This window comes from Hirundo rustica, chromosome 9 (genome assembly GCF_015227805.2).
Source record: "Hirundo rustica isolate bHirRus1 chromosome 9, bHirRus1.pri.v3, whole genome shotgun sequence".
Classification (NCBI taxonomy): domain Eukaryota; kingdom Metazoa; phylum Chordata; class Aves; order Passeriformes; family Hirundinidae; genus Hirundo; species Hirundo rustica.
Window position 1 is genome coordinate 14,124,222 of NC_053458.1, and position 15,736 is coordinate 14,139,957.

The 15,736-nt window shown below is 41.9% G+C and overlaps 2 protein-coding genes across 2 annotated transcripts in view; both read left to right on the forward strand.

The window, feature by feature from the left end:
• The first annotated feature begins 2,228 nt into the window (after positions 1 to 2,228).
• On the forward strand, positions 2,229 to 13,834 carry SAMD13 (sterile alpha motif domain containing 13). Its single transcript, XM_040072926.1, has 4 exons — positions 2,229 to 2,320; positions 3,712 to 3,792; positions 7,888 to 7,999; positions 12,674 to 13,834. The coding sequence occupies exons 2-4, from the start codon at positions 3,740 to 3,742 to the stop codon at positions 12,815 to 12,817; spliced, it is 309 nt and encodes a 102-aa protein (XP_039928860.1). The 5' UTR covers positions 2,229 to 2,320; positions 3,712 to 3,739; the 3' UTR covers positions 12,818 to 13,834.
• DNASE2B (deoxyribonuclease 2 beta) overlaps positions 7,897 to 15,736 on the forward strand; it is a 31,125-nt gene continuing 23,285 nt past the window's right edge. The window contains exon 1 of the mRNA XM_058421744.1: positions 7,897 to 7,999. The gene's annotated coding sequence lies outside the window, so the exon portion shown is untranslated. The remainder of the gene's footprint in view (positions 8,000 to 15,736) is intronic.

Genomic DNA, 15,736 nt, shown 5'->3' on the forward strand with positions numbered 1-15,736 from the left:
TGATAGCAGAAGTTCAGAGACACACAGGACAGACCCCTTGACCTGGATCTACCTACCCTGTTCTCACTTGATTCCCTGCATGGCTTGGAAACTTTTCTTTTTTGGCCAGGAGTGGGATGCAAATAGTCAAACTAAAGGCTAATTCATTTTTCTGCTTTATCTCCCTCCAGACATAATTTCATTATAATTAAATTACCTTACCCCAATGAATTAAAATCCAAGCCACAGATCATATTCTGCACTGATTTTTTCCACAACCCATTTCCTTAAAATTCCTCCCTTTGCTGTTCAAGGTCCTCTAGAAGGAATGCATGCACTGTGTGAGCCTCACTTTGAATACTCAAAGGATTAACTGAAGAACATGATGAAAGGGAAAGTGTGAGTAAAATAGCTCGTTTATATTTGTATCCTCAAATGTCAGTTCATTACCAAAGTTAGAAACCAGCTGATGCAGAAAACTCATTATGGCTTCATTTAGAATGTTTATTTCTTTAGAGACAGAGAAGAATTGCCTTGCTTGGCTCACTTGTCCAACACAAATATGCCACGTTTTACAGTACATTTTGGGATGGGAAGTAATGAGGGTTTTGTTTAGGGCACAGTACACTTAATTCTCGGTTTATTTTGTTTATCTGCATTTATTTAAATCCCAAAGCAGTGAAGACTGTTACTGCCCTCTGTTCCCAATGCTTCCGTCGATACTTGAGTGCCATTACTTGCAAAGCTCCTGCAAGCTCTGGTTATTTATCCAACAGCATGTAAGTAAGACAAAAGGAAGTGGTTTGGGAAGTTGTGTCCACAGTCCTTTGCCCCAAAGTCCATTTTTCTGGTAATTTTAGTGCTTGTAACTGTGTCCAGCTGGCAGTTAGGTGACCTGGATCTCCATGCAGCCAGGGTGCAGTAAGCTTTGGGAGTGAGACGGATGCAAAGCGCCTGGGACAGCCCCATGTGCCCACTCTGGCCAAGCAGGCTCTGTGTGTCCGTGCCAGCCCGGGCATTTGTGTGAGAGCTCTGTAGAAATCAGGCTGGAGTCACCAATAGGTTCTGTGCAAACCCCTAGGTAATCTTTAAAGTACCCCTTGCCTGCAGTAAACAGCAGGAGTGTAATTTGAGTGCCTTGACTCAGAAGGGAATTTTTCAAGTAAAACATCCTATAAATTTGAAGTAACCCAGCCTGTTAAGAATAATCAAAAGGTTACAGCATCTGAGTAGTGGCTGGGATGCAGCCCTGGCTACAAAGCCCGTGTGTGGGAAAAGCAGGGTGTGTTGATAGTCTTTGCTTGACTTCCCTACACTAACAGTATATCTAGGTAACGCTTATAGCCATTAGAAAACATCAGCAATCAAGGAAAATACTGAAGAGATTTAAAAATGGTGTAAAAAGGAAAAAAAAATGTTGTTGCCAAAAAACCTTGAGCACTTTTGTATTAAACTCTGTGGGTGAGATTTTGTTGCCAGTTGGGACACTTTGTAATTTGTAACCTCTTTGAGTTGATTCTTTTTGTACAGTAAATCTCATGAGTATGGCCTCCTTGTGAAATAAAGTCTGGAGCTTAGACGAATAAGATCTGCAGACTCGGTGCCTCCATCTCCTCCTTCCCCAGTGCCGGCGGTGGCACGGTGGGGATGACTCGGTTGCGCTGTCCTTGGTCACTCCTCTTTCCGAACATCCGAACCTGCAGTTCCACAAGTTCCACAGAAAGCCAAGTGTCTTGCTACTCGTATTCGTGTTGACGAACTCGTTCTAGGAATGAATTTTTGTAACTTTATCAATTTTCCAACATCTGGCGACTCCTACCTTGTATAAAATTTCCTCGGCTTGGTACTCCATCCTTCAACAACTAGAGATTCGTTTCCTTTCCCTTACCTCTTACACCCCGCTTGGCAGGAGGAGTAGAAATGTCCACAAGGAGGCCCCAAGAACCTCAAGTCACGAACCGAGCCCCGAGTGCCGCTCTCGGGCAGGTCCGCGCCCGCCCATACCGACCCCCGGCCCGCGGTTCCCTCGCAGGTAAGCGCTGCCGGGGCTCAGCGGCTCGGCGGAGCGCCGCTCCGTGCCCCGCCCCGCTGCCGTCCCCATCCCGACGGTCGCGCCGGGCGGGGCCGGGCTGCGGCGGGGGTCCCGCGGCGCGGCGCCTTTAACGCGGCGGCCATGACGCGGGCGGTCCGTGTGCGGCGGGCGCGTCACGGGGCCGGGCGGGGCCGCTCCCGGTGTCACGGGGAGCCGCCGCGGAGCGCCCGCTGCCGCCGGGGGGCGGGGGCCGCGGGCTCCGCCGCTCCGCAGCAGCCGGTAGCCATGCGCCGGTTTAGTTGCTCGTAGGTAGGTTTTTCTGCCTTGTTTCCCCCGCCCCCCAGTCAGAACCGAGGATGTGGTGCGGTGCGGTGCGAGCGGGCTCGGGGGTGCCCGTGAGATGCCGAGCGAGTGTCACAGCCCCGGCGCAGCCGCGGGAAGCGGAGCCCCGGCAGCCCCCGCCGCCCGGGCCCGTGGGCTCCGCGGGAGGTGCCCGCCCCGTGCCCGGGGGCTGCGGGCCGTGCGCGGCCGCGGCGCGGGGCGTTCCGCAGGTAGGCTGGTGCGGGTGGCGTCTGCAGTCACCTCAGGTGAACCGAGAAGTGATTTCAGGGAATGCGTGGAGTTGTTTGGTCAGCGGTGCAGGAAGAAGCATCTTTTCGATTAGTTTGTTACTGTTTTCTTGGTGCTTTACGTGCTTCTACGTGTATAATAAAGGGTCTTTTTTTTTTTCTTTTTTCTTTTTTTTTTTTTTTTCCCCAACATCAATATTAATTGCTATTCTCTATTTTTGAAAAGTTTTAGCTGAAGAGCATGATTTCCCTATTCTGTACTTCCCAGAGCTTTGAGACATTTCACTGGCATCCATTAATGCTGCAGCAAGAACATCCTGAGTCCTTGGTCAGTTCTCTGGTGCTCTCTGAAATAGAAATGGCTTACTTGAGAACAGAAAGGAAAGGCTTGGGTCATTTCTGCATGTTCCGAGGCGTGATGGAAAAAGCTATGTGGTGCAAGTACTCCAGCGTGCAAGGAAGGAAATGAACTGGATTTTCTCTGGTGTCCTTCATGTGCTCCTTTCCTTTTTGGAGTTCAGTGTAGCATACCTATAGAAGAAGCTGCTCTAGTGCAGGAGGGGAGGTCTTATGGATAACATACTGATTTAGGACTCAGGAGTTTGGGGCTCAATTAGTGATTCTGCTTACCAGCTTTATTTGCGCGATGGGCATAAGTGACGTGCTCATCTGTATCCAAGTCCGCATTTGTAAAACAAGGCTATGGATTTCCAAACCTTCCTAAAGATCTTCCATCTGTTTGGATCCTCTGTATCACAGGATGACTAAAGGCCTATTAAGCTTTCTTGATACCCAGCTATATATTGCAGTCCGATCTCCACGTATATGAATACATACAGTTTGGTCAAAATTTTAGCACTTGTGAAAAGGATTAAATGTAATATTACCTTCCCTGATTTTCAGGCAAGAATTATTTCTTGTGCTTGAAGCACAGGTCAACTTTTTTTTCCGGTTCGTTTGCTACTAACAGCTTTACCAGGATTCCAAGGAAATCAGTCTTTGACCACACTGTTGCTCTCAAGTGGAAACATGCTTGTGTCCCTGTAGAATGCTTGTTTCTGTTACATTACGCTGCTCTGGTCATACTACCAATAATTCAACACAGCTTTTTTTTTCCTCCCAATCAATCAGTTGCTGAAGTAAAACTTCTGTCCTCCCCATGCTAACTGTTGACATGGAAAACAAGGAAAATGGCTCTCTGGATGTCAAAAAGTAAGTGTTCCTTTTACATAAACAGCACATGGATTTTAATATCGTTTTCCTTTGAACTAAGGGGGTGGCGATAATGGCCGTCTTCATCTTTGCTCATTTCAAACCTTTCCTGTTCTTAATTACTTCTATTGTATTTCAGCTTTGAAATAGAAGAGTCCAGGGCTCTGAGCTGATTAAAAGTGATAAGTGGTAGGACTGTATAACAATGAAGAGATTTAGAAGCTAGTAACTTGAGATAAGAATATATTTTTTCTTTTTACCTCAACGAGCCACTAAAGCAAGTGGTAGCACCATAGCCATTATTGTGCCTCTGCTACCTGTCTGTTAGTGGCTTTTGCAGAACCAGTGCCTAATGAGAAGTGTGAGAGTCCTGTGTGGAAGTTCTCTCTCTGTGCCCTTCTCTGCTGAAAGCCCCACCTATCTAGGGCTGAGAAGCAGTAGCAGCATATCACTTAGGTGTCAGTTCCCTTCTGAAACAGATACGTAAGGCTCCTTATTGGAGGACCTTGAAGTTGCTGGGATTTTATTTCAGACCTAGGGTGGGAATAAGGCAGAGATGTGGTGTGTAATGCTCTACTGCTTTTTTTGTGTGTGACTACAGGCCTAAGGCATAGGAACTTTTTTGTAAGCATTTACTTAAGGTCAGAAATTCTTTAATTAGGGCTAGGAATTCTGAACGGAGTTATGATCTGAGAAGTGAAGTTCTGTGTGGAAAAATCTGGCCTTGGTGCATTAGGGTTACAGAAGCCATGGTGAGAGAAATATACACATATGTATATATATTAAAGGAAAAAAAAAAAAAAAAAAAAAAAGAAGACCATAAGGAAAGGTACTAGAGTAAGCTTTTAGTCTGTTCTGTCAAGCTGCAACACTTTGTGCAGCTGCACCTCATTATTCTCTTACAGATCTCTTTTACATAAGCTGTCCAAGAAAACTTGACAATGCGTAGGCTACCAGGCACTAGAGTAAGGTAAATAATAATGCTCACTTGTGGCTACTGATAAAATAACCTGATTATGAAAAGCATCAAAAGATCCAATGGCAGCCATTCAAATCAGCATCCTCCCCTTTCACTTGAGATGCTGGCTACACCACACCAACATAAAGAGCATTTTCCTATTCAGTGACTATGAATAATTACCGTGTGTCCCTCAGATACCACCTTCCCTTTGACGGTCTGGTTTCTACAATGAGCACTCCGGGGTGGGAGGAGAAGGGAGGCAGCTGAAGCAGGGACAGTTTACATTTAGTCATTTTCACCAAGGCTTGGGTGATAAAGACTCAGCTGATTGCTAAGGTGGCTTTTTAGAGTGGATGGAAATTGTATTTAAACTGTGGGGCTGTGGTTTCTAAATGAATGTATGCTGTATGTTGGTGGGCATATCTACAAAAGAAGTATTTGACACTTTCTCGAAGTGCTTACAAATAGCACGGATAAAATCTGTTTGTTCTCAGCTATATCCTTTCAGACCTTGCTGCTTCTGCCACATGATGGCAATAAAGGCACAGGGACAGAGGTGAAAAACAGACTAGCCTAATTCTTATTCAATGTCAATGCATCTAGTATTTCCTTTCGAAGCCCAAAATGCCAGTCCTCGTAAGATGTTGATGCATCCAGGACGTCAGGCGTAAGCCAGTGTATGGCTAAGCCGTGGATGTTATGTATTCCCTTGTCTAGACCAAAGAGTAGAGCCGTGTCAGCAGTGTGAGGAGACCGACAAAGTCTGCAAGCCAAACGAGCATCTGTGTGGGTAGGTGGGTTAAAATCCAGCCAGCCCCCAGCAGTCTGCCACATGCCTTCCAGTCTTCTGCAGCTGTAGCTGTGGAAATTGGCTCTACTTGAGGTCCAGCATGATGCTATTCCTTGAGGCAGGAATTTGCAATTATTTCCTGTGATTAATTAATGACTGAGGTAGAGCCCCTGAAGTCATTGCAGTTGAGCCCTGGATGGGGCTGGACCTGGACCACACTGTAGTTCCCTAGTGATGAAAGAAGAGCTACAAGAAAAACTAAAGCTGAGATAAATGATATGTAACTAAATAATAATAAACTAATAAATAAACTAATAAATTATAAATAAACTAATATAACTAAAGCTGGACTGAGATGAAAAATTATTGAAAGGAGGGTTTGGGACCATATTTAATTTAAAACTAAAGTGTTTGGAGAAGTAAGCAAATTATTGTGTGATATTTTTACAGAGTGAATCTTTTATTTGCTGTTTAGGAAGGGTGAGATTCAGTATCCTTTTTTTTTTAAGTGAGTGGTTGGCATTTTGTTTATTTATTTTTTTGGTAGGGAACGAGTAATTGAAAGTGACAGCCTGTGTCTTAAGGAAAATGCAAAGATTTAAATATAATTCTTCAAATGCTGCTTTTGTAAATACGCGCAGATTTTGTTAGGCAGTTTTCACATTTTACTTCTTAAACCTCAGAATGAGCACAACACCAAAAAAATCTTAGTTGAAAGGCATTCTTTGATTTAAAAAAAAATACACAGGAAAAAAGTGCAGCTCTGATAAGGCCAGATCAACTCATTTTCAATTTTGTTGAGTATTGCTTTCCATGTCGTCAAATCAGTGAAGCAAATCATGAAGTAAGTCATTATGTGATGAGCAAAAGTAAGAACTCCATTTCTCATTGCTCAGAGATCTGGGATAAATGAAAGAAACTGCTTTTAGAAGGCCCAGCGTAATACAGGTTGCGCATCCCTGTGGCTAGATTTTGTTGCCATATTGACAGACACATTTCAAGAGTCTGGGGAGATGCAAAAATCGTTGTTTTCATGAGTCCTTCTTCCCAGGACTCAGACAGTTGTAGAAATAAGAATGTCATAGAAACAGCGATGGCAGGCACTCTATGTATAGATTCCATTTGGCTGCTTTGAAAAATGGTCAGCCCTTGATTCACCCAGTTATTTTGCTGAAAAACATGCAAGCCCAGGCAAGGCAGAGATGGTGACAGTTGGAAAAAAAATTGAAGGCCACAACAAAAATATTGTCAGGACAGTATAATCTGTATTTCTTTTCCAGCTGGTGCTGTTGAAATCAAAGTCCTGCCTCTAAGATTCAGACCAGAAAATGGACAGGATCCTGACGCCTGTCTTGATCTGTACATTTTGGATATTACTTTATTAGCGTTATGTTTAAGCAGGTATAAGGATGGAAGATATTTGGCATGAACTTCAGGACTTCTGGTTGGAGAAACATATTGAAGAAGCTATTTGATGTCTTGCTCTTCATCCTCATAAATTACAGTAGAAAAGGCAGTCAAGCTCACTACGTGTCTTTTTTTACCAAAAATTTTCAGATACACCAAGGTTATCTTTGTGATAGGGTGATGACAGTTGGAGGAAAAGAAATGCCAGATAAGGATAGTAATAGGAATGTTTTGTTGGTTTTGCTACTGTGGAAAGCAATTGCCTGCAGTTAATTACAGAGGGAAGTAATTCTGATTGTGTTTACCAGTTGTTTTCTCAGATGCACAGCTATTTAAAAAGTTCATAGATTTGTCCAACGATGAGTATGACAACAGTGTTGGGAAATTTTCTATACTGAGAATTAGTGCAATCATTTGGTGTCTCTTTTTTGTTTTGGTTGGGGAGTTCTCTTTGTAATTTATTTGTTGTTGCTTTAAGATGGTAAATGTGGTTACCAGTAATTTCTACCCATGTTACAAGGCCAGTCTCATCTGTGTAAAGAATAATCCACATATAATTCTTTAAGTACTTGATAGCTGAAAGCAAGCTGCAGGTTTGAAAGGCAGGAATTTGGTACCCCATTTATGGCAGTTTTCATTCTCCAGCAGCAAAGACAGCACACTTGTAGGAAGATCCTAACTGGTTACCTTTGGCTGATGTGAAGATTCATATACTTTCTTCTTTTCTGAAAGGAGGAGCATCTCAGTTTTCCACAGCATCAGGTCTTTGGAATGTAAAACAGGGGTGACTGTTCTGTGCTGTGGTGGGGAAAATGTATCAAAGAACACTTTTCCTGGAGAAACAAGGAAGGAGGGGAGGTACATGAGACATGCACAAAGAAGCAGCAGATGTTCTGCACACCTTTAGTGATTACTTGTCTGCATTTGCACTTTTCAGTTCAGTAGAGAATGGGAGACCTCTGGATCCTGCTGACTGGGCTGTTACAGATGTTGTGAATTATTTCAGAACAGCTGGATTTGAAGAACAAGCCAATGCTTTTCAGGAACAGGTAAATCTGTTAGCAAACATCTTTTGACTGCCACCACTTTCTCACATTTCACATTTTTGCTGTGGGCCTGGTTGTATACTGTACAACTAGAGAGAAAATCCCACATTAATGGCGGGATTCGAGTCTGTTATTGGGTGACAATGCATGGTTCTGTGAGCTCTGAGTAATAATTTTGTTCTACAAACAAATTTTCTGGCTTGAACTTACACAACCCACTCAGTTTCACTGTCTTGTTATTTAAAATGTGAATGGTGTTTAAAATGTGAATTCCCTTCTTTCTTAGTGTATTGTGTAATTACACTCATGAGTATTTATAAAACCTGGGGCTCCTAAGCAACAATGTGAGTTTGAAGGCATAGGGTGAAAAAGGGGCTGCAGTACAAGTAACTGTGGAAAGGACAAGTTGGCAGAGAAGCAGCATGTTTGTAGGGCTCAGTCTGAGAAACAGGTTGGGTCTTTGTTTCTGGGCCTTGTAACTGCTGATGCTAATGGAAGGCTTCTTTGGGTCGATTAGATCAGCAGAGAGCCCAGCAGTCAGCTGGCCCACTGTAACTCACCTGCCAAGCAGCTGGTAAAGGTGTGTTAGTGGGGCACAATTGGGAAGCAGATTACTTGGCCTACAGCTCGCCTGTTCCATAGAGAAGTGACTTACCTCGGGCTGGCAGTTCAGCACCTCCCCAGACAGGTCTGTGGGCTTGTGTGTGACTACCAGGAAATTAGTCACCCACACTTGTAATTAGTTATCCAAATAGATGGGTGGACCTTCCAAGGCACTGAGCCGGTGCGAGTCATTGGCAGCTTTGCATTTGATTGTAACTGGTGCATATTACAAAGTATCTAAATCTAGTTCTTCGTTCTTGAGGGTGAAAAGCCTGGTGTTGGGTGATTCTCTGGCAGGTTGCAGAGAGGTTCTTTCTGCAGCAGCTACTCATTTTCAGAATTTGAAGATGAGTGAACAGGCCAAAAAGGAAAATGTTCAAGTTTGTCTGTTCCTTAATACCAGCATCCATGTCACAACAGCCCTGGAAATGTGGGTTAAAAAACTACATAGGCAAAGTAATTGTGGCCTCTGGGAGTCTTTTCCTTATACTGACAGATACCTCTGACTTCCATCAAGTGTCTTGACCTCTTTGTCTCACAGCTGGCTTGTCAATAATACTGCAGTAATTATTACTGATTTTGCAGCAGAAAGGTGAGGCTAATTTATAAGTTTTGGCAAATTGGTTTGCAACAGGCTTATAGAAGGCAGCATAGAGGTAGAGTGTAGAGATTCTATTAGTATTCTGCAGTGAAGATAGGTGGTTTCAGTAGGGTAACTGAGGACTCTGCTAGGACAGCCATGTGCAGAAATGTGGCCCTGATTCCCCAGCCAACTTCACCTTATGCTAAAACCTTGAAGCAAGAGGCTGACAGCTGCCACCAGGATGTGGCCAGGAGCTGAGGGATGGATAATCACAGCAGAAGTCATTGCCACTTCCTTCCCCTTCCTTTCCATTAGCAGCATGAGGAGCAGCAAGTGCCTGCTTCTGCTTGCCAGGTTGCCAGCCTATTCCCTGTCTGCACCAGGAACAGCCCCATAAACCATCCTGTCCCTAACTTCTTATCAGTGGTGCTGTACTGTTTCTTCTACACTATTTGCTACCACTAACTTAAACTGTGTTCTTACAGTATTTTTTGTCAGGATCTCCCAGGTATGGCAGTGCAGAACAGGTTCATTTTGAACCCTTAGCCATCCTCTCTCTGTAGAGCACCAGGTTTGAAGCTGCAATTCTGGCCATGTCTATTTTCTTCTGTCATTTGCAGTTGCCTGGGCCCCAGAAACCTAGTTTTATTTGATCTACTGCCCTGAATATGTACTGGAAGAGGAATGAGGTTGTAAACAGTAAAGGAAAGTATTCAGTTTCACCTACAACACTGGGAAATTGTTTTCCACTGAACTGCTTCAGTACGGGTAGCACAATGGTTTCCTTACAAAATATCCTTAGCCCAGAATGTAATCATGAGATCTATTATTACACTGAGCTTTTACACAGCAATAACTGAGTCCACACTTTCTTTTGATCAATCTGAATACACCTGGACTCACCTAAAACAAGTGTGTCAAAGAATCTTTAAGTCCTGAATTTTTCTTACAATACTTTAATGAAAAGGAGAAGACATTTGAAGGGTTGCAGAATGTTTTATTAAAACTCTATTGTAAGTACCAGTAAGAAGTGATGTTTGTATGATGATTATCTGTTATTCCTTCTTGGAGTTCCGCTGATGTCAGCAAACCAAAAGAGCTCACTGATGAAAACAGGTTCAGCTGGAGGATGTTGCCCAATAACAAAAACATCAGCAAGCAAATCAGACAAGCCAAGAAGTTGGGGACACAGGATACCTGAAGAGGGTGGAATAGCAGTTGCAGGATGAGGCTGTGATCACCTTCAGAAAATGCCTGCCAATTTGTGGCTGAGCTTTCTGTAGGAGCCCTGGAAGCATGGGGGACTGTGGCTCACTCCAAGACTGAAGCTGTTTGCAAGGTCTCAAGATGTGCTCGTGCTCTGACCTTTGTTACGGCCCATGTGGCTTCTTGCCCATTATGTCGTGATAGCCAGATATGCCCAGGTAACCCAGTGTTGGTTTTCAGTGCCTCACCAGAAGGGAAACTGGGGTTTGACATCAGCTGGTGTCCACTGCTGCTTTCTGGCAGAGCCATGGCATGGAGGGGCACGTGAGTGTGCTGGCTGCTGTGCTCTCGTGTTACTGTAAAACGTTGCACTTCTCAGTCACTTAGAGCAGAAGGGGTGGTGGGAGGACTTGAGCTTAACCAGTTCCCTGGTTATTTCCTGAAGACAATGTGATACTGTTGTTGAGGTCATCCTGGCACATGGGAATTACTCTTAGCTTGAGTTGTGCAGAGAAGTCTCTCTGCAGTTAACATTAAAAAGACATACTGAGAGCTAGCAGTGAAATTGCATCCTGAAAAAAACAGAAAATAGAGAAGTAGCAGAGAAGAAATCAGAGAAGTCACCACAGCATACAAAATCTTACCTGGTGCAAAAAAAAGCGTGTGACAATTCTGCAGAAGCAGGTTAATGTGGAAAACTTAAAGGAAGTGAAAAAGGTAAAGCTTTCAACTCATACAAAGATATAAAACACTGGAACTCTGAATATATAATCGCTCATTCCTACACAGATATGTTTAAAGAATCAGTTTTCTATTAAGTAGAAGTCTTAGTAGCTACCAGCATTTCTAGAAAACACAGGGAACCCTGTGGAAGAAGAATGGAAAGGAATAGATGCTTTTTTCCTATTCTTGGAGTTTCTCCTATTCTAGGTACTGGATTTACTCCATTTGGATCCTACCAAGCTGGAGGCTGTTCTTCCTCCATAGCATCGTTGAACAGCAGCAGAAAAGGCAACTTCAGATCGTTCATAGCAATGAGCAAAACGCTCACTGGTGTCAAAATTCCCACAGAAAGAATTGTGACGAATGGAAAAGAGAGGATAGAAACTGGTTTTAACCATTAACATTCTCCACAGTAATTGGAAAGAGGCACCTGCTATAATTGGGTAAAAAGTTATTGGAAACTTCTTTTCTTTTAGAATTACTGTTACTTTGTCCTCCCCTGAGGGATCAGTAGTTGTATACATCTGGGATATTTTTTTAAAATGCCACTTTCAGCTGATCTTTGACTATGTTGAGGTTTGTCCATGTATTTTGTATTTATAAACTTTATCTAATTTTAAGAGAGATCAGTCTTGGCAAATTCCTGCTGAACTCTAATAGAAGTTTTCTTTTCATGTTGTATTGTAATCAAGGATGGGATCTCTGATATTTCCAAGATAAAAGAAGAGAGAGAAGGAAATGGAGAGATGTGGATTCTTTCTCTTCCATTTTGACATCAAAAATTATTTAGAGGGAGTTTGCAAGCATATGTCAAGGTTTTGAGATGGGAAAAAAATTCAAAGTCTACAGGATTTCTAACCTAAACAGGTCAGAAAGTCATGGTCTGAGAGGAAAAAAGAAAAAAAAATCCCACCATATCTGTGATTTACAAGAGGTATTTTAAGCAGGAAAGTGTAGGGGTTATAGAGACCTAAGCTGGCAAGTTGCTGCTTTTCTTCCCTTGAAAGTAGAGGAAGAGAAATTCACTCAGAGTGTCAAGCTCCAGTTAGATCCAGTTAGATTCCAAAATTTCTGATTGCAAGAGTCTTTTCCTTTTTTTCTCCCACAGGATGCATGGGAAGGTTGGCCTTTTAAAGAAGGCACCTGAAGTTATTAGCAGATATTCACTAGTTTAAACTTGCATGTTGCTGTCAATAGTAATTCTGAAATGCACTTAATAAGCTGCATTCTTAGGAGTGTCCTTCCCTTAATGGCTGATAATTAGGCATTCTTCACTTGTACCTATTAATTAGAAAAAGGTTTACAAGGAGGGAATTTTGAAATTAGGCTTATTTGGATTTTGTGCTTGACTAAATAGTATTTATGCCTTAGTCAGCACAGGTGAGCACTTGAAAAGCAGACAGCAAGCAGAATTTAGCAGCTGTGAAGAGATGGTTTCAGGAAAATCAAGGCTACTATTTTTCTCACTGATCCTCTATAGTAGTATTCCATTTGTTGCATGACTGTTCTCATCTGTTAGATTTGTATATTTGTCTTTTTCACCTCTTTAATTCTTCTTATAGGAAATTGATGGCAAATCATTACTGTTGATGACAAGAAATGATGTACTGACTGGACTTTCATTAAAACTGGGGCCTGCGCTGAAAATCTATGAATATCACGTAAAACCTCTACAGACACAACATCTAAAGAACAACTCTTTATAGCTAATTGTCTAATTGGGGTCATGCTGCGCCTCAAAGGAATAATAAGCAATTTGGTTTCATGTGATGGAACTTTGTAAAGAGAGAATATATCTATTAAGAGTTTAAACCAAATTAGAATATATATCCTATTGGATAGAGCTGGCAATATACTATATACTGAGTCTGAACTGAGAGAGGTGGTGTGTATTTTTTACATAGTACATAATGATTTTCTCTTTTAGGAAGTGTCAATGAGCATGTTGAGATAGCTACATCACTGTATCCAGAACAAAAGGGAGGTATGTCATTCTCATTTTTGAGCCAGACATGTTCTTGATTTCATTAATTAAGATACCAAAAAATTAAACAAAATCAACCCCAAAGTTTACATGCATCTTTAGAGAGAGGAATCAATTAAAGTAGGTATTGGTTTACACTAAAGACCTACTAAAATTATTACTACTTATAACTTCAGGATGGGACTGACACTTGCCAAGTCACCCTTTTTTGCAGAGGGTCCTATTTTGACCTTATTAAGGTTTACTCATGGTATGCTGCAATGTTTAAAGCTGTACATAGAACTAACATAACTCCTTCGATAGCGGAAGGAGTTGCTGACAGGTGAAACTGGGTTGTGTATTTTTTGCTGTCCTTTAAATTTTCAGCTTTTCACCTGTTTTTAATAGTAGTCCTATGTAAAATATAATTGGTTTTTAAAGGTTTGTGTTGCTTTGCAAACAAAAAAGCTCCATTTTATTCCTTTTTTAATTTATGATTGTTTTCTAACATTATGCAGAAATTTGTAAAAAGTAAAATTCTGCACATTTTTAATATTGTCTGTCTTTGGTGTTGTAATGATTGATTTTTTTTTTAATGCTTTACTTAACACTTTGAATACTTGTTTTAAGAACTGAAAGAAGCTGTCTTGTCACCATACATCTCTGTTAAAAGAGAGTCATGTTCAATCTGTTTGTACTGGTTCCCTATTTGATAGGTTGCTTGCTATATCCCAATAAAACATTGCTTATGTTTGGATTCAGTTTACTTTACAGATCTTTTACTTTCTCATTTGTGGTATACTGGAGCTTCTTTTCTCCATTTTCCTATTAAAAAGGTACCAAAACCTACTTAATATTCTATGTTCTTGTGATTACTTTCAACATCACCTACCATAATATTTAAGGATTTGATTTTTCTTGCTCTTTCTTCTCTGGTGTTGCATGCTGCTGAAGGAGAAGCCGTGGCCACAGCTCACCAGTAACGTGTGTTTCGCTTACCCCTGTGTGGAGCTGCCAGCGGTGCGGAGCCGCTGTGCTGGTCCTGGTACACAGGGTGGGTCAATTCACCCCAGAACTGGAGAGCCCAATTTCTTCCCTTTCTTCTTTCACCCCAGAATTGGGCTCACAGATGGTGCTAAGCCCTGTCTGGGCTCACCATCATCTCTGGCCCAGAGAGCTTATTTGTCATGACTCCTGAAATGGGGAAATGTGGGGTTGCATCAGTGATGCTGAGCAAAGGAACAGGGAAGTAGGAAATAAGCATGAGGGTGGTGAAAATGGAAATGGTCAGGGGGTGCAGCTGGGAAGGGGGAAGGGTGCTGTTTCTGCCAAGTGGGGACAGGATTCAGGGACAGGAAGGAGAAACTCCTGCAATCTTCTGCCTAGGTAGTGTCCATGTCTTCACTTTGACTTGGAAAATTGTGAGGTGGCTGTTCAAGCTTGTGGTTACTGGTATTAAAGGGAGAGAAGGGACAAAGCCACGGTAATAGCTCTGCCATAGGTAAAGCTCATGGTATATGCTATATTACATAAATATATACAGCAACATGCTTTATTGGATTCTTCCTAACCATTAAATACAATGTATTTATTTGGAATTTGAGACAATAGAGTTGTATTCATAATTTATCTGTCCCTTGTACTGAGCTTACTTCGGGTATTGGTCTGTTAGCAGCAGGTCTGTAAGTCACAGTCTGAATTCTGTTTATGATTTTGTTTATAGTTTGGTCATGGCCAGAGATACCTGCTGGGAATAAGGCTCTGCTGGAAGACAAGATTCAAACAGAGATCATCAACCCTGCCTTGGGGAATTTTGAGCTATAGTCTGTATGTGGCTAATTTTGTTCTGCAATTTAGAAATTATACATGTAACTCCTACATAATATAGACTTAGGTATGTTTAATATAGAATTAGGTACTGGTTAGCAGTCTGGGCATGCTAACGAGCACTGTATTTGTAGAATCATTTTGGATGAGAATACGTAGTGCTGTATTACTGAAGGATTAATTGAATATTCTTTTTTTCTCCATTTGCATGTTTGGCACGGGATTTACATTTTGTGGTCCTGTGGAAGACAGAATTTGAAGTAAAACGTACTTATTCCAAGAGGGAGTAAAAATCTCCACTGTGCAGACATAAGAGTGCATTTGATGACTACTGAACCAAGTTCTTTCTTTTGAAATGTTTAATGAGCAAATGAATTGCATTCAGAAACATCCAGGTTTTATTTCCCCTCTGCTCAGCACCACTGAATCATACAAGTAAAGGCCTAACAGAAATCTCATTGCAAGTGCAAAAGGGAATTTGGAAAATATTGGTCCAAAACTGTGACAATTTTTTTACTGTCTCTGATTTTTATTGTAGTTTCCCTATGCTCTCTGAGCTTTTTAATGCTGCTGTTCTCTTTGTGCAGTTGACCGTTCTGGTATTGTCTCTTACATTCCTTTTGCTGTTTCTGGGAGAACAAAAAAATCTTTTTAAGAGACTGAAGGGTTTAAAAGAGGAAGTCAAAGCCAGATTATTTTTAGCTACTGTTCCTCCTGCAGAAAACACAGCTGCTGTGGAGATGAGGAAGCAACTGATAGGCATTACTGGATCCCATGTCAGTACTGCAGCTCTGAGGCACAGAGCTATGCAGGAATCCAATTTAAATCATGCCCT

Excerpts from the sequence above, each read along its gene's own strand:
- SAMD13 (XM_040072926.1), top strand. The coding sequence starts at position 3,740 with ATGCTAACTGTTGACATGGAAAACAAGGAAAATGGCTCTCTGGATGTC. Across the intron at positions 3,793-7,887 it reads GGCTCTCTGGATGTCAAAAA|TTCAGTAGAGAATGGGAGAC; the intron begins GTAAGTGTTCCT and ends TGCACTTTTCAG. Across the intron at positions 8,000-12,673 it reads CCAATGCTTTTCAGGAACAG|GAAATTGATGGCAAATCATT; the intron begins GTAAATCTGTTA and ends TTCTTCTTATAG.